This window comes from Anabrus simplex, chromosome 7, assembly GCF_040414725.1.
Source record: "Anabrus simplex isolate iqAnaSimp1 chromosome 7, ASM4041472v1, whole genome shotgun sequence".
In the NCBI taxonomy this organism is placed as follows: Eukaryota; Metazoa; Arthropoda; class Insecta; order Orthoptera; family Tettigoniidae; genus Anabrus; species Anabrus simplex.
In genome coordinates this window covers 342,253,204-342,274,283 of record NC_090271.1, presented here as the reverse complement: position 1 = coordinate 342,274,283, position 21,080 = coordinate 342,253,204, and the positions used below count along the sequence as shown (strand labels likewise).

General features: G+C 40.2%; 1 protein-coding gene across 1 annotated transcript in view; it reads left to right on the top strand.

Annotated features, from left to right (window-relative positions):
- The window catches only part of LOC136877637 (retinol dehydrogenase 12), a 129,879-nt gene that overhangs the window by 79,213 nt on the left and 29,586 nt on the right, over positions 1-21,080 (top strand). The window contains exon 3 of the mRNA XM_067151830.2: positions 4,291-4,588. Within this exon, the coding sequence (XP_067007931.2) occupies positions 4,291-4,588 (298 nt within the window). The remainder of the gene's footprint in view (positions 1-4,290; positions 4,589-21,080) is intronic.

Below are 21,080 nucleotides of genomic sequence, written 5' to 3'. Positions count from 1 at the left end.
CAACAAGGAGGAAGTTCACATAGCGGTTCTCGAATGGCTCTGTGACCAAGTAATGTATCTCTATCGTCAAAGAAATGAACAATTGGTAGACTTTTGTTTGCAGAGACTTGGTGTCCTGTATCTATGTTGCTTTGTAGTGAAGTGCAGCATTCAATAAAAATTACTTGGCCTGCCATAATAATGGTAATTTACTTTTTTCAAGTCCTCTCATTTATATTGTACCTCTGTCACCACCTGGATATTGCACTTCAATATGCACACAGTCTTTAGTTCCTAAAATACCTAGAAAATGTGCTAAATTATTGGCTACCATTTTGAGCTTAAGCAAATCTTAAGCGGTATAACAGCTCATGAATGTACTTGCTTAGCTTCAAAGAAAATTGAATAAATGTTAGACCTAATGAAGACTGATGAAATGCTCCAATAAATTACCTATTAAACCTCTGTAACAAATGTCAAACAGTTAACAAATGTTGGTGAAACTGGCCCTGAATAATTTTTAAAATTTTATTAGGTTGTATATGGAAAGTATCATTTGTCTATAAAAAAATATTATGTGGTGGTAGGTACGAACTCTGTTCAAAATGGTTAACTAGGAAGAGACGCAAGTCAGTAGATCCCAGTCTGCACAGTGTCAGATCAAGTCATAATATATATATCATCATCAGCCAATTCTCTCATTACATGATATGCCCTCTTTAAGTCGTGAACTCAGGTAAGTCTTTAACAGAACTCTCCAGGTGGAATGATCTTGAGCAGTTCTGTGCCAAGTAGCACCATCTATTCTCTTGATGTCTTTGCCCATCTGTCTGGCGGTCTTCCTCTAGGCCTCTGATGATCTCTTGGACTCCATTTTAAGGTGGCTATTCTCTCAAGAATGTCATTAACCTTAGTGACTGATCTGATATCATCTTCTCTCATCTTATCTTTCCTTGTAAAACCCAGCATTGATCTTTCCATGCCTCTCTGCACTGTCCTAAGTTTCCCTTTTGTAAATTCGTTCAGCATCCAGGTCTCACAGCCACAAGTCAGCACAGGTAGAATGCATTGGTCATAAACTATTTTCTTCAGATTTACTGGCATATTTGACTTGAAGACAGTTGAGTTTCTTCCATGTACCTGCCATCCTAGCTTAATGCATTGAAAGTCTGGTCTTATGTCACCTTTCATATTCATCAACTGGCCAGGATAGACCTTCTCTAACAGCGTGTTGTTGATGTTCACATTTCGTGCTGTGATCCACTTGTTGGATATGACTTTTGTCTTCAAGCCGACTGACTCACATTCCATGGCAAGATCAGTAACTAATGTCTGGAGTTTTTCATTGTTGTTTGCTAGTAATGCAATGTCATCAGCAAATCTCAAGTTGTTAAGCCTTCTGCCATTGATCCTTATACCCTTTCCTTCCCAATTTAACTTCGACATTGCCATCTCCAAAACAGCTCAGAACAGCTTTGAAGAGACTGGGTCACCTTGTTTAACACCTCTTTTGATAAGAAATTCTTAACTTGCTTCACAGACACTAACAAAGGCGGAAGAGGTCTTTTAGTGTTATTGAGAACTCTTATACAAGGGAGAGTCAATAAATAAGTCGCAAACATGTGTGCGCCTTATGCCATTTGAAATTATGCATGCAAGTTTTGTCAGCAGATGGCAGCATATGTGTGCTTGTCGTACGACATCTCGCAGGCACTCAGTCAGTCAGAGGCTGTTAGTGCACGATGGCACATGTGTTGCATGATTGTACACGAAAAGAACAGCGTGCAGTTGTGTGTTTTTTATGGGCCAAAGGACTGTCCACAGAAGAAGTGCATTGCAAAATGCATCCCGTCTATGGTGAAAACTGTTTCTCAAGGAAAGCTGTGTTCAATTGAATCCAGAAGTTTAACCATGGAAGGAAAAGCATCAGAGATGGCGAGCGCTTGAAACATCCACCGTACAGTCCTGACTTAGCCCCTAGTGATTTTCATCTGTTTGGGCCCATAAAAAAATCATTTGGGTGGCCGTCATTTTGATACAGATGATGCCGTAATCTATGAGGTTACACGTTGGCTGCGACAGCAACCAAAGGACTTCTTTGCTGCTGGCTTTCAAGGACTTGTAATGAGATGGGATAAGTGCCAGAATGTACAGAGTGAATATGTGGAAAAGTGAAATAAATGTCGAAAAGTTACTTTGATTATTTTTGCCTCAATTCAGTTTTGCGACTTATTTATTGAGTCACCCTCGTATAAGCCACTTAAACACCCTGCTCTTGTAAGGCTTGTAAGATAGCTGAATGGCTGATTGATTCAAGTGCCTTTTCAAAATGGACAAAGGCTATGCACAGAGGCATCTGGTATTCATTTGCTCTGTTAATCACTTCTCACAGAGCCAGAATGTGCTCCCATTATGCTAAAGCTGCTTATTCAGTCTTCTGGGCTGAGTCAAGGGTAGAACAAGATCTTCATAAAATGTTTTTACAAAACAGACAGCAAGCATATAGGGCGATAGTTTTGGATATTGTGAATACTTCCTTTTTAAGTGCTTTATCCCTTGATGCTGGGATTGAAACACTGTGTAAATATGAGGTGAAGATTTTAGCTAAGTGGCACCTGTAAGCTTCAGAATACGCATCAGCAGAGAGAGTTCATGTTGTCTATAGCACATTTGACTTCCAACGGAGGTACTGTATATCTGTTACACTTTTTAGGTCAGATGCTATCGGAGTTTTCTTTGTTTTACTATACAGATTGCTATAAAAGTCTCTGATAAAATTCAAAATCTCTACTTTTCAGTAATTCGACCATTGTCTCCAATTGCTAATGATCTGTTTTTTACCAATTGTGAGCTTACATTTAGTTGCCTTTAAACTTGTCTTGTTCTCTACACTTGTTCTTAAGGTCTTGCATAGCTATTGTGTCCCGATCAGTTTGAATTTTCATTTCTCTTCTCCTCTGTAGCACTGTCACTGAAGGTATTGGGTTGGTTATAAGCCACTACAACTAACATTTCTGCTAGGTCTTCTTCCTTTGTTACATGAAACTTTCTTTGGCTGACGTTTTGGAATTCTTCTTTGTTTTTTCTAAATTTTGGAGATTGATTATGTTTCTCTTCAAGAGTTTTTTTCTTTCACCTCTTACATTGATTTCATTTCTTGCTCTTACAAGTCAGTGATCACTGTCAGTGTTGAATTTGTTTAAAAAGGTGTATTTGACAGAATAAAGTCTATCTCGTTTTTAACACTGAAGTTGGGGCTTCTCCATGTCCATTTCCGGTTAAGATGCTTTTTGAAGAACATGTTCATTATTGGCATGGTGGTATATTCTGCAAATTGAACTAGTCTCTCTCCTCAGTCGTTTCTGTCATCAATTCCGCAGTTGCTCACTACTGAGTCGCCAAGTTTATAGGTGCTGACTTTTGCATTAAAATCAGCAATAACCAGTTCGAAATGACAATTTCTTGCTTTTTCATAGATTTTTTCAAGAGTCTCATACTGGTAATGTTTTCCTTCATCAAAGAGAAAGTCCATTTCTCTTAATAAAATTAATCGTCCAGCCTCGGCTAACCTTCAGATCTGAGACGCAGCTTTAAAATACAGCATTTCTTGAGAAACGGCATATCCAACGTTGCGTAACAAAATCATATATTTAAGAAGATCCTCCTCCTCTTTCAGAAATTTGCCACTTTTTGGTCTGCAAAATGCTCTGCGAGACCTGCTGGTCGCTTGAAGTGCACGTCTCTGTTGACGCTGTTGCGCATGCTGCATTCATACAATGAATACTTATTGCCCGCTCTCCTGTGCCCGTATGTTTCAGCGCATCTGAAAACCGCGAGTTTATATGATGCAGTACCGTATTACTCAAATTCTTGCTTACTGTGGACTAACAAACAATATTGAGATCACAGAAAACGCATGTCCCGTACCCGAAACACTCTTAAAATACGTTTGTACCAGACTGGAATAGAGCGTCACTAGTCACTTCCGCACTGATTCTCTCATTGAACTAGTGCAGTGGTATTTCCTACTGGCTGATAACAACAGGTTGTTCAGTATTTGGAATGCCCGATTTCGCTACTTGAGTAGCTGACATCTTTATTTCAAAACTCATCCAGAGCTGCGTGATGGATGTTTGAAGAAGTGGGTGCATCAAATATGTGAACATTTCTTTTTGTCCACTTTGGGATGCATTAATTATGCGAGATAATGCGATATGTATCGTAACTGGTCATGTTACTTGCTGAGCTTTCTTTTGATAAAAATTCTGTACTAAGGTTGAACAGTGTAATTTCACTTTTTTTTTTTTTCAGAATCGTGATCGTCTCCTCAGCATTACATGAGCAAGGAAAAATAGATTTTGATGATTTGAATGGAGAGAAGACGCCCACAAAATCAGGCCGTCACAATAGTGGTTATTGTAACTCAAAACTAGCCAATATGTTGTTCAGCATTGAACTTGCAAAAAGAACTCAGGATTCTGGAGTTTGTGTTTATGCCCTTTGTCCTGGCTTTGCATACACAGGACTATTCAGAAGTCGAACTATCAAATGGTATCATTACATCCTCTTTTCTCCAATTGCTCTCTTGTACCTCAGAAGTGCTGCACAGGTAAGCAGAGCATTCTTTTCCCTTATCTAGTAAAAGTATAGCACTGTAGATTTTTATTATTATAATAAATAAACTGCATGCAAATGTCCATTGAGTTTTACTGTATTCCAGCAGGGATTTTGTTCTCTCGATATATTTGCTGAAACGGTAGCGTTCACATAGGCTTTTACCCCCCTCCTCTCTCTCACTCTTGCTCTCTCTCTTTGCTGAAACGGTAGCGTTCACATAGGCTTTTACCCCCCTCCTCTCTCTCACTCTTGCTCTCTCTCCATACAGCTCATGATAAACCAACTGGATGCATAGTTTATAATGAAAGCCATGTACTGCCGAACTGTTTAGGGCACTTCCCACGTCATTATTTGGTCCATTCCAATTTCGATTGAGCATAGATATCATTCTCAAAGAGATTTTATTTGGCGTAAACGAGAACACGTTCACTTCCTTGTGTAAACTACTTTATTGTCACTGTCAGTCACAACACACAATTATACACACTAGCAAGTGACACTACAACACTTAATAGCGGAGTACCCTGAAGTCAAGTACAGATATCAACAATGCTGACTGGCGCACTATAACATACGGTCTCTTGAACTCACAGACTACACCTCGGAGCCCAGCAGTCACTCCCAGTCTATCACATGCCTTCAAGTCCAACACTCACTGACAGCTCGATATATATACACTGACTGACAGAGCAAATGCAACACCAAGAAGGAGTGGTCAGAACTTTATGCCAATTGCAGGGTAGACTGACGTCACTGAGGTATTCTCATGATGTGAAATGCGCCGCTGTGCTGCGCACGTAGCGAACGATAAATGGGACACGGCGTTGGCGAATGGCCCACTTCGTACCGTGATTTCTCAGCCGACAGTCATTGTAGAACGTGTTGTCATGTGCCACAGAACACGTGTATAGCTAAGAATGCCAGGCCGCCGTCAACGGAGGCATTTCCAGCAGACAGACGACTTTATGAGGGGTATGGTGATCGGGCTGAGAAGGGCAGGTTGGTCGCTTCGTCAAATCGCAGCCGATACCCATAGGGATGTGTCCACGGTGCAGCGCCTGTGGCGAAGATGGTTGGCGCAGGGACATGTGGCACGTGCGAGGGGTCCAGGCGCAGCCCGAGTGACGTCAGCACGCGAGGATCGGCGCATCCGCCGCCAAGCGGTGGCAGCCCCGCACGCCACGTCAACCGCCATTCTTCAGCATGTGCAAGACACCCTGGCTGTTCCAATATCGACCAGAACAATTTCCCGTCGATTGGTTGAAGGAGGCCTACACTCCCGGCGTCCGCTCAGAAGACTACCATTGACTCCACAGCATAGACGTGCACGTCTGGCATGGTGCCGGGCTAGAGCGACTTGGATGAGGGAATGGCGGAACGCCGTGTTCTCCGATGAGTCACGCTTCTGTTCTGTCAGTGATAGTCACCGCAGACGAGTGTGGCGTCGGCGTGGAGAAAGGTCAAATCCGGCAGTAACTGTGGAGCGCCCTACCGCTAGACAACGCGGCATCGTGGTTTGGGGCGCTACTGCGTATGATTCCACGTCACCTCTAGTGCGTATTCAAGGCACGTTAAATGCCCACCGCTACGTGCAGCATGTGCTGCGGCCGGTGGCACTCCCGTACCTTCAGGGGCTGCCCAATGCTCTGTTTCAGCAGGATAATGCCCGCCCACACACTGCTCGCATCTCCCAACAGGCTCTACGAGGTGTACAGATGCTTCCGTGGCCAGCGTACTCACCGGATCTCTCACCAATCGAACACGTGTGGGATCTCATTGGACGCCGTTTGCAAACTCTGCCCCAGCCTTGTACGGCCGACCAACTGTGGCAAATGGTTGACAGAGAATGGAGAACCACCCTCAGGACACCATCCGCACTCTTATTGACTCTGTACCTCGACGTGTTTCTGCGTGCATCGCCGCTCGCGGTGGTCCTACATCCTACTGAGTCGATGCCGTGCGCATTGTGTAACCTGCATATCGGTTTGAAATAAACATCAATTATTCGTCCGTGCCGTCTCTGTTTTTTCCCCAACTTTCATCCCTTTCGAACCACTCCTTCTTGGTGTTGCAGTTGCTCTGTCAGTCAGTGTATTATTCGATCAAAGGTCTAGAATTGTCGATTTCTGCAAGGGTTATTACAACACTCTAATGGAACACGCTGGAAACATCCATCAACCAGCTAGTCGAATGGAGTACCCAAACTTCCGTTACTGTTTACCAACATACATACATACATACATACATACATACATACATACATACATACATACATACATACATACATACATTTTCATTATAGACTGTTATGCCTTTCAGCGTTCAGTCTGCAAGCCTCTGAGAATTTACTAAACGTTGCCACAATCCTCGATTTGCAACTACTGTAGTGGCCTCATTTAGATCTATACCTCTTATCTTTAAATTGTTAGAAACCAAATCTAACCATCGTCGTCTTGGTCTCCCTCTACTTCTCTTACCCTCCATAGCAGAGTCCATTATTCTCCTAGGTAACCTATACCCCTCTATTCGCCTCACATGACCCCACCACCGAAGCCGGTTTATGAGTAAAGCTTCATCCATCGAGTTCATTCCTAAATTAGCCTTGATCTCCTCATTCTGAGTACCCTCCTGCCATTGTTCCCACCTGTTTGTACCAGCAATCATTCTTGCTACTTTCATGTCTGTTACTTCTAACTTATGAATAAGATATCCTGAGTCCACCCAGCTTTTGCTCCCGTAAAGCAAAGTTGGTCTGAAAACAGACCGATGTAAAGGTAGTTTCGTCTGAAAGCTGACTTCCTTCTTACAGAATACTGCTGATCGCAACTGCAAGCTTTACTACACCTTGATTCAATCTCACTACATTACCATCCTGGGAGAACACACAACCTAAATACTTGAAATTATCTACCTGTTCTAGCTTTGTATCACCAATCCGACATTCACTTCTGTTGAATTTCTTACCTACTGACATCAATTTAGTCTTTGAGAGGCTAATTTTCATACCATACTCATTGCACCTATTTTCAGGTTCCAAGATGTTAGACTGCAGGCTTTCGGGACAATCTGCCATTAAGACCAAGTCGTCAGCATAGGCCAAACTGCTTACTGCATTTCCACCTAACTGAATCCCTCCCTGCCACTTTATACCTTTCAGCAGATGATCCATGTAAACCACGAACAGCAAAGGTGAAACATTACAGCCCTGTAAGTACCCTGAACCAAAAACTCATTCTACCATCAATTCTCACTGAAGCCCAATTGTCAACATACATGCCTTCGATTGATTTTAATAATCTACCTTTAATTCCATAGTCCCCCAGTATAGTGAACATCTTTTCCCTCGGTACCCTGTCATATGCTTTCTCTAGATCTACGAAACATAAACACAACTGCCTATTCCTCTCGTAGCATTTTTCAATTACCTGCCGCATACTGAAAATCTGATCTTGACAGCCTCTCCGTGGTCTGAAACCACACTGGTTTTCATCCAATTTCCTCTCACGACTGATCGCACCCTCCCTTCCAAGATGCCCGTGAATACTTTGCCTGGTATACTAATCAGTGAGATACCTCGATAGTTGTTGCAATCCTTCCTGTTCCCTTGCTTATAGATAGGTGCAATTACTGCTTTTATCCAATCTGAAGGTACCTTACCAACACTCCACGCTAATTTTACTACTCTATGAAGCCATTTTATCCCTGCCTTCCCGCTATATTTCATCATTTCAGGTCTAATTTCATCTATTCCTGCTGCCTTATGACAATGGAGTTTATTTACCATCCTTTCCACTTCCTCAAGCATAATTTCACCAACATCATTTTCATCCTCCCCATGAGCTTGGCTGTTTGCAACACCACCAGGATGATTTCCTTTTACATTGAGATGATGTTCAAAATATTCCCTCCACCTCTCCAGTGATTCCCTGGGATCTATTATAAGTTATAATTATAAGTTCACCTGAATTACTCACTGTTCATTTCCTTTTTCCCCTCCCTTCCTAAGATTCTTTATTACTGTCCAGAAAGGTTTCCCTGCTGCTTGACCTAGCCTTTCCAGGTTATTACCAAAATCTTCCCATGACTTCTTTTTGGATTCAACAACTATTTGTTTCGCTCTGTTTCTTTCATCTACGTACAAATCCCTGTCTGCCTCGGCCCTTGTTTGGAGCCATTTCTGATAAGCCTTCTTTTTACGTTTACAGGCTGCTCTCACTTCTTCATTCCACCAAGATGTTTGCCTTTTCCCACCTTTACACACAGTTGTTCCTAGGCATTCCCTTGCTGTTTCTACTACAGCATCCCTGTATGCCACCCATTCACTCTCTATATCCTGAACCTGCTCACTGTCTACTGTTCGAAACTTCTCACTAATCATATCCATGTACTTCTGTCTAATTTCCTCGTCCTGGAGATTTTCTACTCTTATTCGTTTGCAGACAGATTTCACTTTCTCTACCCTAGGCCTAGAGATACTTAGTTCACTACAGATCAGATAGTGGTCTGTATCATCGAAAAATCCGCGAAAAACTCGTACATTCCTAACAGATTTCCTGAATTCAAAGTCTGTTAAGATATAGTCTATTATGGATCTGGTACCCCTAGCCTCCCATGTGTAACGGTAATAGCCTTATGCTTGAAGAATGTATTTGTAACAGCTAAACCCATACTAGCACAGAAGTCCAGCAAACGCTTCCCATTCCCATTAGCTTCCATATCTTCCCCACATTTACCAATCACCCTTTCGTATCCTTCAGTTCTATTCCCAACTCTCGCATTGAAATCGCCCATTAGCACTATTCTATCCTTGCTGTTGACCCTAACCACGATGTCACTCAATGCTTCGTAAAACTTGTCAACTTCATCCTCATCTGCACCCTCACATGGTGAATACACAGACACAATTCTTGTCCTAATTCCTCGAACTGACAAATCTACCCACATCATTTGCTTATTTACGTGCCTAACAGAAACTATGTTGCGTGCAATGGTATTCCTGATAAAGAGCCCTATCCCAGACTCTGCCCTTCCCTTTCTAACACCCGTCTTCCTCATTATCTCCCCCTTACCGAATATCACTTACTCCTAGCACATCCAGATGCATCCTCTTTGCTGACTCAGCCAGTTCTACCTTCTTTCTTCCATAAGCATCATTAATATTGATAGCTCCCCATCAAATTTCATTTCATTTGCCAAGTTGTTTCCAAGGAGTCCCTCGCCTATCAAATGGGAGTGGGACTCCGTTACTCCCATATGTCCAAGGCTTGCTTAAAATGTTCTGAGCTCGGTAAATTCATGAAGCAGGATGCTACCCTACTTGCACATAGTCCAAGTGAGGATCTCTCCTCTAACGGGTTATGGACCACCGGTGAATTGTATAGTCCTAGCCGCTTGAGCACAAGGAGGGCCATGACTCAGAATATGTCCGAGATGCCCACTCCCATTCCATAGCAACTGGTATCCTGACTCTCAGGGCCACTTACTAGGCCACTCAGCCATTGCCCATGGTTCATGAACTAGGACATGACTACAGTAACCCGCAAACATGAACCATACTGTTTACCAATACACATAGAAATCTCTTCAACATTCCTAATGTCTCTACACGTATCTGGATAATAAACCTTACAGTTAAGTTTCCAGAACCCTTCACATATACCAAATTATAGTAGAATAATTCTAATATATGAACATTATAGAGTTTTTACAGCTTTCGACTGTATAGATTTTGGGGTTAAACTTATTATGCAATACGTATTTGAGGTTATACAAATCTATATATATAAAATAAGAGTTTTGTCTGTACATTGCTCAGAATTTGAAAAGAATGGTATTTCTGTATCGGTCATGTCCACAGTAATAAGAAAATGCATTTTTTACTTTTCCGTAATTTCTGTCTGTCTGTATGTATGTATGTATGTATGTATGTATGTATGTATGTATGTACACGCATCACGAGAAAACAGCTGAAGAGAATTTAATGAAAATCGGAATGTAAAGTCGGGTGATGAACCGCTACAATCTAGGCTATAAATTATTTTAATCATGCTGAGTGAAATGGTAGTTGGCCTGAAATTTGAATCTCAAATATTTATGTTATTGGTGGTCGTGTTTTAATGAAAATCGGTAGACAAAGATGGGAAATAAGTCGCTACAATATAGGCTATACACGCTGAGAAAAATGGTAGTTTAGGGGAAGGCCTAAAATTTAATTGTCAAATATTTATTATATTAGTGGCCGTATCTTCACCAAAATTGGTATGCAAAGTCGGGGAATAAGTCGCTATAATCTAGGCCATCAATCATGTTATTCACACTGAGTAAAATGGCAGTTTAGGGGAAGGCCTGAAATGTAATCTATATATAAAACAATTGTTTTGCCTGTACATAGCTCAGAATTTGACATGAATGATATTTCTGTATCTGTCATGTCCAGAGTAACAAGGAAATGCATTTTTTACTTTTCCGTAATGTCTGTCTGTCTGTCTGTCTGTCTGTCTGTCTGTCTGTCTGTCTGTCTGTCTGTCTGTCTGTCTGTCTGTCTGTCTGTCTGTCTGTCTGTCTGTCTGTCTGTCTGTACACGCATCACGATAAAACGGCTGAAGAGAATTTAATGTAAATCGGTATGTAAAATCGGGTGATGAACCACAGCAATCTAGGCTACAAATTATTTTATTCATGCTGAGTGAAATGGTAGTTTAGGGGAAGGCCTGAAATGTAATTCTCAAATAAGTTAATTATGTTATTAGTGGTTGTATCGATAAATACTACGTAACTAACATAACTTTAGTTATGGCGTAAGTTAGTAGTAGTTATGTAAGAAGTTATTAAATTACCGATCACTTATGTCTTATACATTGTTGCTGTACCGCATATAATCACAGAGATATTCATGAATTTGGATTTTTTTACTAAGTCCATATCAGCGCCGAGTCACGAGAAAATGGGTAAACAGAATTTAGTGAAAATTGGTATGTAAAGTCTGAGAATAAAGAACTACAGTCTACGATATAAATAATTTTGTATGACGCCCTAATATCACAGAGTCGAAAGAAAACTAATGTGAAGGCCTGCAATATAGAAAGCTCATAAACTTTATCAACAATAACATTACATTGACCATTGTTTGTTTTGATGTGCTTTTTGTCTTCTGTTTCCACTGATCCCCGATAGATAGGATTACGGCAGCGTACAGAGTTTTTTTTAAAATTTGATTGACATCGCACCGACACAGGCAGGTCTTTTGGCGACGATGGGATAGGAAATAAAAAGGGGTGTGAAGGAAGCGTCCTTGGCTTTAATTAAGGTACATTCCGTTGTGACTGGTGTGGAGATGGGAAACCACGGAATACCATCTTCAGGGATGACGGCAGTGGGGTTCGAATCCACTATCTCCCGGATGCAAGCTCACAGCTGCGTGCCCCTAACCACACGGCCAACTCGCCTGGTCGTACCGACTGTAACAGCCTGCCTGTGTATTGGCGGGAAGTAGCTGGGGAGTTAGATAACTTTCTTCTTTAGCATGCCATTCCTCTGGTTCATACATTTTCTGATATTACTGGTACGTAACACACTGGTTCATCATAGTATTCGAGCTATTCAATCCCTACTCTGAGGCACTGATTGGAATGAGTAGTGTGCATATTTAACGGAATAATGTCAGAGGAGTGTTCACGGCAGTCTGCGACCTGGTTATTCCAGCTCTGGAACTTTGGACTGTTGGATCGGCACCGCAGTACTGTTCGTTGAAAGTGAGAAAGTGTGCGGTTTTTCATTTGATCGAGTATTTCATATGATAGCATTGCTTTCAATCGTTACATTCCTACTGACGTTTTTGTAATGACCTATGTTGAATTCAGTTCAGAAAACCACCAAGTCAGTCTTTCTGAGAATCCCGTAGCGAAGCACGGGTACATCAGCTAGTTTATAATATACTAGCGAATGTACCCGTGCTTCGCTACGGTATTCTACATTGTATTCGAATATCGAAGTAAATAGTGTACATGCAGTAAATAAGATTGTTTTAAAATTGCAAGCCTCTTAGCGTTATCCGAGAAAGAGCATGGGGAGGTCCCCATACGTTGTTTCCAATGTAAAGTGTTTGTTACGGATTTGTGATATAACGGCAGGCTCACTTGCCTACTGGCATTCACAATCAAGTTGGGAAGTTTACATTATAATTGCAGGCCCCATTGCCTACAACGCGGACAGAATCGATTTGGGGAGTTTTCGTTAAAATGGCAGCCCCCCTTTCCTACTTCCAGACAGATTACAGTTGAGGAGTTTCTATTATAACGGTAGGCAATTACCCTACTATCACTCGAAATTGAGTTATGCAGTTATCATTATAATGACAGGCCCCTTTTTCTACTGCCAGCCAGCGTACTGCCAGTCACACCAAGTTGGTGAGTTTCATCAAAATAGCAGGCCACTATGCCTAATGCCAGTCACATTTTAGATGAGGACATTTCTTTATAAAGGCGGGCACCCTTGCCTACTGCCAAACACAATCGGGTAGGGGAGTTTTAAACAAAACTGCATGCTCACTTACCTTCTGCAAGTCAAATCGAGAAGGGAACTATTCATTACAATTGTAGGCCTTCCTTACTAATGACAGTTACACAGGAGTTGGAGAAGGAACCCTTTCCTACTGCCAGTCAAAGTCGGTGTGGGGAGTACTGATTACAATAGCAGACCCACCCTTTCTCGATCGCTAAAAATCGACATCAGTGAACATATATAGATCGACATACGAAAGTATATGCGTGTTTACAATATTGAAGACCTTCATTTACAGATTAACTGCTACTAAACGTACGTCATATCAACAAAGGATTATACCATAAGACATGCCGGATTTAGTGGCCTAAATGGCTGGTCCTATGATATGTCATCTATTCTTGGGTCAGATTGAATTAGAAACCTGGAACAGGGTAAAGGTTTTGTAAGATTATCTCACATTACATTACTTTTCGGATAATAATGTGACAGCTACATACGTAGCATTTGGCTCACATATGGCTACTGGGTGGGCCAATTTTCGTGAAGAGTTTGATGATTCTGTATTTCATATAAGTAATTGAAAGTATGAATTATGCATGTGAAAATTCCAAATTGACTTAACAGCGATTACTAGAGAAAAATCAAACGTAAAAGGGATACAGATACGGCAAAAAGTCATAAGACCAAGGTTGTAGATCATTCCAAATTGAACGGAGATTGTGCAGTCCGTTATGTGATAGAAATTTCCAAAGGTCTGCACCATCATTAAAATTGCCTGCATATTTCGATATTCTTCAGGGATAAAAAATGAAAAATTTAATGATATAGGATTTTTCCATTCGTTACAGGCTAAAACGTATAATTTTGTCAAATTTCAATTATCTTCTTATTCTTCTGGCAGATTATGCCACAATGTGGATTTTGGGTGAGGCGGGTAAAAATTAGGACTTTCAGGAAACTAAACCAAAAATTATGGAGATGGTTATTATTACCCCTTAAACGGAAAGCTGTACGAAAATTTTGCCAAAATAGTCAGTGTAGAGACACACAGTCGTTACGATTTGATTTATATAGATAAGGAATCTGCTCCATGTAAAACACCTTTTGGGCTATGTCCGCTGGACTTAACGTGCAAAAGTGACCATTCATGATATCTCCCTTATTAATCCTCCTGACGACAAAATGCACAAGAAAAAAAAAAAAAGTTTAGAGGTGGAATTCCATCAGGTTTGGTCTATTTCCAGTCAGGTTGGTCTTGTTCTGTATATATTGTGGAAGATTAAAATCACCATTTGTGTTCCCTATAAACCGCCAGTCCATTCCGGAACATGAAATGTTATTTACGTTTAAAACCTACCTTTGGACAGGTGGATGCTAAATATAAATTTTGGTTCGAATGTCTTCAGTAGTTTTCAAGTTGTAAGGAATACGCTTTACACGCACCCGCTCGTGAGTCAAGTCCGATGGGACTTGTACAGAAAAACGGTCCGTTAATGATATCTCCCTTATTAATCCTCGTATCGAAATGATGCACATGAGAAAAAAGGTTTAGAAATTAATTTCTACCAAGGTAGGTAGACTTCCATAAAGTTTGGTTGTGTATATTTTTTGGAAGTGCAAAATCACTGTTTCGATTTCGTATAAACCCCCAGTCAGTTCAGGGATTTAGAAACAATATTTGCCTAAAACCTATCAAGGACAGGTGTATTCTAAATACGAATCTTGGTGGAAATGCATCCAGTAGTTTCTAGCACTCACGTACATACGGCGTAATTAAGGAAGAAAATAATACAGTTAAGAATGTTGAAACTAATAGAAAATGGATTATAACTGAGGACAGCCGGATAACGACAAATATGTAAATGCCAAGTGAAACTATTGGAAAATCAAATGCCCCTCAATAAATTATGCTAGTGTGAGTTATGGATATAATAAAGTGGTAACAGAGGAGAAATTTAGGTCCAGTGATTCTTAGGTAAACAAATAAGAAGATGACTAATGGTGTTATTACTTAATCTATTCCGAGGGCGGTTATAACCTCCAACGATATTTCGCCAATATCCCGCAGATGAGCCGATTGACGCCTCTCTTGCCATCTACCCAAGGAGCAACCACGAATTTAAAAGCATGATGAGGAAAATGACAATACGTTACTTCCCTACTGGCATGCAGTCAGAGACGTTGCCATGGTAACCTGTAGGTTCGTTGTCGTTCTGTCGGTCACAAAATGCGGAGCATGATAGCAGCAGAAAATTGTAAATTTCTCCGTCATGAGAAGAGTAAGGTAAATTATGAACATAACGAAAGTTGTTTATAATGAAGAGACGTTTCACGTACAGTAAATGAAGTTTACAGAAAATCAATAGTATAAGAGAAAATGGAGGAAAACCACTGTGGTTTTCCTATAATCACCCCGTCTATTCAAAGATTTTAAAATTATATGCATATCGGAACCTTCCCCGGGATGAGTATACTCTAAATATGAAGTTTGGCTGAGATCTATCCAGCCGTTTCGACATGATGGTGGAAAAACCATTCTGGTTTTCCTATAAACCCCCGTCTATTCAAGGATTTTAAAATGATATTCATATCGAAACCTTCCTCGGGATGAGTTTACTCTAAATATGAAGTTTGGTTGAGATCTATCAAGCCGTTTCGACGTGATGGTGGTAAAAACATTCTGGTTTTCCTATAAACCCCCCCGTCTGTTCAAAGATTTTAAAATGATATGCATATTGAAACCTTCCCCGGGATGAGTATACTCTAAATACGAAGTTTGGTTGAGATCTATCCAGCCGTTTCGACGTGATGGTGGAAAAACCATTCTGATTTTCCTATAAATATTTTAAAATGATATGCATATGGAAAACTTCCCCGGGATGAGTATACTCTAAATATGAAGTTTGGTTGAGATCTATCCAGCCGTTTCGACGTGATGGTGGAACAGACAGACAGACAGACAGACAGAAACAATTTTATTTATATAGATATTTACAGGGAAACCACATAACCGCATTTCAGTTGAGAATTGTAGTGTAGATACGGTATATTAGTATCTTGCCTGTTATATTTGTGTGTATTTTTGTTGCAAACGGCAGGTTTCATTTCTATTACAACATAGTAGGACGAAGTAGTACTAATATTAATCTGTATACGTGTTTAACTTTGTTGGTAATCTTTGAGCACCTACCGCTAGTTCTTGCGAATATCTAAATTTAGGCCTAATTGGAATTTTCATTTCTATTTGTGCTTAGTAAGAAGCTAGGAACCGAGCTCGATAGCTGCAGTCGCTTAAGTGCGGCCAGTATCCAGTATTCGGGAGATAGTAGGTTCGAACCCCACTGTCGGCAGCCCTGAAAATGGTTTTCCGTGGTTTCCCATTTTCACACCAGGCAAATGCTGGGGCTGTACCTTAATTAAGGCCACGGCCGCTTCCTTCCCACTCCTAGCCCTTCCCTGTCCCATCGTCGCTATAAGACCTCTCTGTGTCGGTGCGACGTAAAGCAGCTGGCAAAAAAAAAAAAAAAAAAAAGAAGCTAGGATATGTCTGAACATAGTTTTAACATTATTGTAGTGTAATATAGTAACTTAGAAATTAGAATGCCTGTTCTATAATTTTGAGTAGTTTTGCAAATTTTGAACTTTAATGGTAATTTTATTTTCTGTATTTGCTTGGTAATAACCTGTTGTAATTAGAATACCTATGAATGTAGTTTAAAATTATTGTAATGTATTATAGCATCTTATTAGAAAGTAGTGTGTTTATTCTATTACTGTGAAATATTTGCATAGTATAGTATCTGTGGTATCTGTAGTAACTCTCTTACTAAAATTCTGTTGTTGTAATTAGGGTAGACTTAACTGCAGTTAAGAATTGTGTAAGTAATTCTTGTGTATTATTCTCTGTTTCCAGTAGTTAACAGCAATTTTTATCATGTTAGCGTGTTGTAGGAATAAAAAAATAGTACAATTAAGTAGTATTGTAGTGTAGTAGTAGCCTATATTACATAACTTACTGTCGTGTGATCTTTGTGAACTAAATAGACAATATTTCTTTCCTTTCATTTTTATTTTGTACAGAATAAGTTATCGTATTTTTCCTCTTCTTTTCATTATTTAGCAAAAAATGGATAAGCAGTGCAAGTGTAGGAACTGTGGGTGTGGTCAGGCATTAAGGAGTATGAGGGAGAAATTGGAGAGCTGGAGGGAGATAATTAGGATTCTCTCAGAGGACAAGAAGGAAAGTAGGCCTCCAAACAATGTACTGAATACAGTAGGTGTAATAGAGGGATGGGAAGGAAAGGGGGGAATTGTGGAAGACAGGTGGTCTAATGTTTTAAGGGGAAGGAGATTGCAGGCTAAGGGCTCCATTCAGGATCAAAATTCAGGACAGGTGTCAGTGAGAAATCGGTACAAGTCACTGCAGGTAGTCAACCAAGGGAAGATGAGAAACAGGAAACTGTTGCCGAGAAGTGTGGAAGTAAGAAGAAGGGAAAGTGGTAGGATAGGGAAATGTGGAATAGTGGATAGGAAAAGACTGGTGGAACAGGGTATTGGGATGAAGAAAAGGGAGGAGGAAGTAGCTTCTGCAGCTGTCAGGAAAGATAGGACTGACCAGGAGGGGAGGGGTTCAAATGCGGTGGGTAGGGTTGAGGCTCTGGTCATGGGGGTTCTATCATTAGACATGTCGGGAAAGTGTGTGGAGGAAAGGGTACTAGGGTAGAGTGTTATCCAGGAATTAGTTTAAGGCAGATCTTGAGGAAAGTAGAAGAGAAGGAGGTGGGGAAAGAGAAAGTGGTAGTGTTTCACGTTGGTACTAACAACATAAGACAAGCAGGTATAAGTACCAGCATAGTTGAGGATGTGTGGGATCTGGTAAATGCAGCACGTTTGAAGTTTAAGGAAGCGGAAATTGATATCAGTGGAATTCTGTGTAGGAGGGATACTGACTGGAAGGTGATTGGGGATTTAAATGAGGCTATGGAGTGGGTATGTGGGAAACTGGGAATGAAATTTCTGGATTCTAATGGGTGGGTAGGAGATAGGGATCTGCACTCAGATGGCCTTCACTTAAACCGCAGTGGTACATATAAGTTAGGAAATTTGTTTAGAAGGGTTATAGGGAGGTACATTCAGGGAAACAGGGTGGCCTAGGGAGCGGTGTTAAGAGAACAGGGAACTGTAAATCAAGTAGGGATCACATAAAACTGTGAGTGCTCAACTGTAGAAGTATTGTAAAGAAAGGAATAGAGTTAAGTAATTTAATAGTTATATACTTACCAGATATTGTAATAGGAGTTGAATCAGGCTGAGAAATGATATAATAAAAGTGATATAACCAACTAGAGGGAAGAATATTCTGGATGTGGTGCTGGTAAAACCATATGAGCTATATAGAGAAACCAAAGTAATAGATGGTATTAGCGATCACGAAGCTGTTTTTGTGGTAATTAAAAATAAATGTGAAAGAAAGGAAGAGATTAAAATTAGGACTGTTAGGCAGTACCATATGGCTGATAAAACAGACATGAAGGAGTTATTAAAATGTAACTATGATCAGTGGAAAACGGTAAATAAAAATGTAAACAGACTCTGGGATGGGTTTAAAGCAGTTGTTGAGGAATATGAAAATAGGTTTGTACCTTTAAAGGTGGTAAGGAATGGTAAAGATCCTCTATATTATAACAGGGAAGTAAAGAGACTAAGAAGGAGGTGCAGGTTAGAAAGAAATAGAGTTAGAAATGGCTGTTGAAGTAAGGAGGAATTGAAGGAACTTTCTAGAAAATTGAATCTAGCAAAGAAGTCAGCTAAGGATAAAATGATGGCAAGCATAATTGGTGGCCATACTAATTTTAGTGAAAAATGGAAGAGTATGAACAGGTACTTTAAGGCAAAAACAGGTTCCAGGAACGACATTCCAGGAATCATTAAAAAACAAGGGGAGTGTGTATGCGAGGATCTTCAAAAGGCAGAAGTATTCAGTCAGCAGTATATAAAGATTGTTGGTTACAAGGATAATGTCCAGATAGAGAAGGTGACTATTACTAAAGAAGTGTTAAAATTTACCTATGACAGCAATGACATTTACAGTAAGATACAAAAGGTGAAAACTAGAAAAGCAGCTGGAATCGATAAGGTTTCGGGGGATATACTAAAGACAATGGGTTGGGATATAGTACCATATCTGAAGTACTTGTTTGAGCTATAGTAGCACCTGTATATAAAGGAAAGGGTGATAGACATAAAGCTGAAAATTACAGGTCAGACAGTTTGACATGCATTGTGTGTAAGCTTTGGGAAAGCATTCTTTCTGATTATGCAAGACATATTTGCAAAATTAATAACTGGTTTGATAGAAGGCAGTTTGGGTTTAGGAAAGGTTATTCCATTGAAGCCCAACTTGTAGGATTCCAGCAAGATATAGCAGATATCCTGGATTCAGGAGGTCAGTTGGACTGTATCGCGATTGACCTGTCTAAGGCATTTGATAGTGTATATCATGGGAGACTACTGGCAAAATTGAGTGCAATTGGACTTGACAAAAGAGTGACTGAATAGGTTGCTCTGTTTCTAGAAAATAGAACTCAGAGAATTAGAGTAGGTTAAGCTTTATCTGTCCCTGTAAAAATTAAGAGGGAAATTCCTCAAGGCAGTATTATTGGAGCTTTATGTTTTCTTATCTATATCAATGATATGTGTAAAGAAGTTGAATCAGAGATAAGGCTTTTCGTAGATGATGTTATTCTGTACAGAGTAATAAATCAGTTACAAGATTGTGAGCAACGGCAAAATGACCTCAATGTTGCGAGATGGACAGAAGGTAATGGTATTATGATAAACGGGGATAAAAGTCAGGTTGTGAGTTTCAGGTTTTACACCAGTTACGATGTCGTAGCTACGACATAGATTCTGTCGAGTAAAAGTCCTCTCAGTTTTAATTACTGCATTGATGGGGTGGAAGTTCCCTTTGGGGATCATCGTAAATACCTGGGTATTAATATAAGGAAAGATCTTCATTGGGGTAATTACATAAATGGAATTGTAAATAAAGGGTACAGATCTCTGCACATGGTTATGAGAGTATTTAGGGGTTGTAGTAAGGATGTAAAGGAGAGAGCATATTTGTCTCTGGTAAGACCCCAACTAGAGTATGGTTCCAGTGTATGGGACCCTTACCAGGATTACTTGATTCAGGAACTGGAAAAAATCCAGAGAAAAGCAGCTCGATTTGTTCTGGGTGATTTCCGACAAAAGAGTAGCGTTACAAAAATGTTGCAAAGTTTGGGCTGGGAAGACTTGGAAGAAAGGACGCGAGCTGCTCGACTAAGTGGTATGTTCCAAGCTGTCAGTGGAGAGATGGCGTGGGAGGACATCAGTAGACGAATAAGTTTGGATGGTGTCTTTAAAAGTAGGAAAGGTCAAAATATGAAGATAAAGTTGGAATATAAGAGGACAAACTGGGGCAAATATTCGTTTATAGGAAGGGGAGTTAGGGATTGGAATAACTCACCAAGGGAGATGTTCAATAAATTTCCATTTAAGAAAAGGCTAGGAAAACAACAGATATGGAATCTGCCACCTGGGCAACTACCCTAAATGCAGGTCAGTATTGATTGATTGAAGCATTTAATTAAATATGATTAAAATATATTAAACATTATAATTGAAGGTTGTACACCAGTTACGATGTCGTAGCTACGACATAGATTCTGTCGAGTAAAAGTCTAGATTAGTTTCTCATCATTTCCATTGTCTCATTCAAAGGAGTTCTTTTTCCTGCCTTGTAAATGGGAGTTGCAGTCTGGTTTTTAGATCCTCCAATGGGAATGTCTCGGGAGGTAGGTCGTACTCCACTCTTGAGCCTGACATTCTTGGAGATTCCAAGCATTCTTTTAAAGAATCTAGTCTTAACATTTCCAATAGCCCATAGGTAGGTTATTGTTACATGCTCCCAGATGAGTATCAGCCCTTATGTTAGCAAT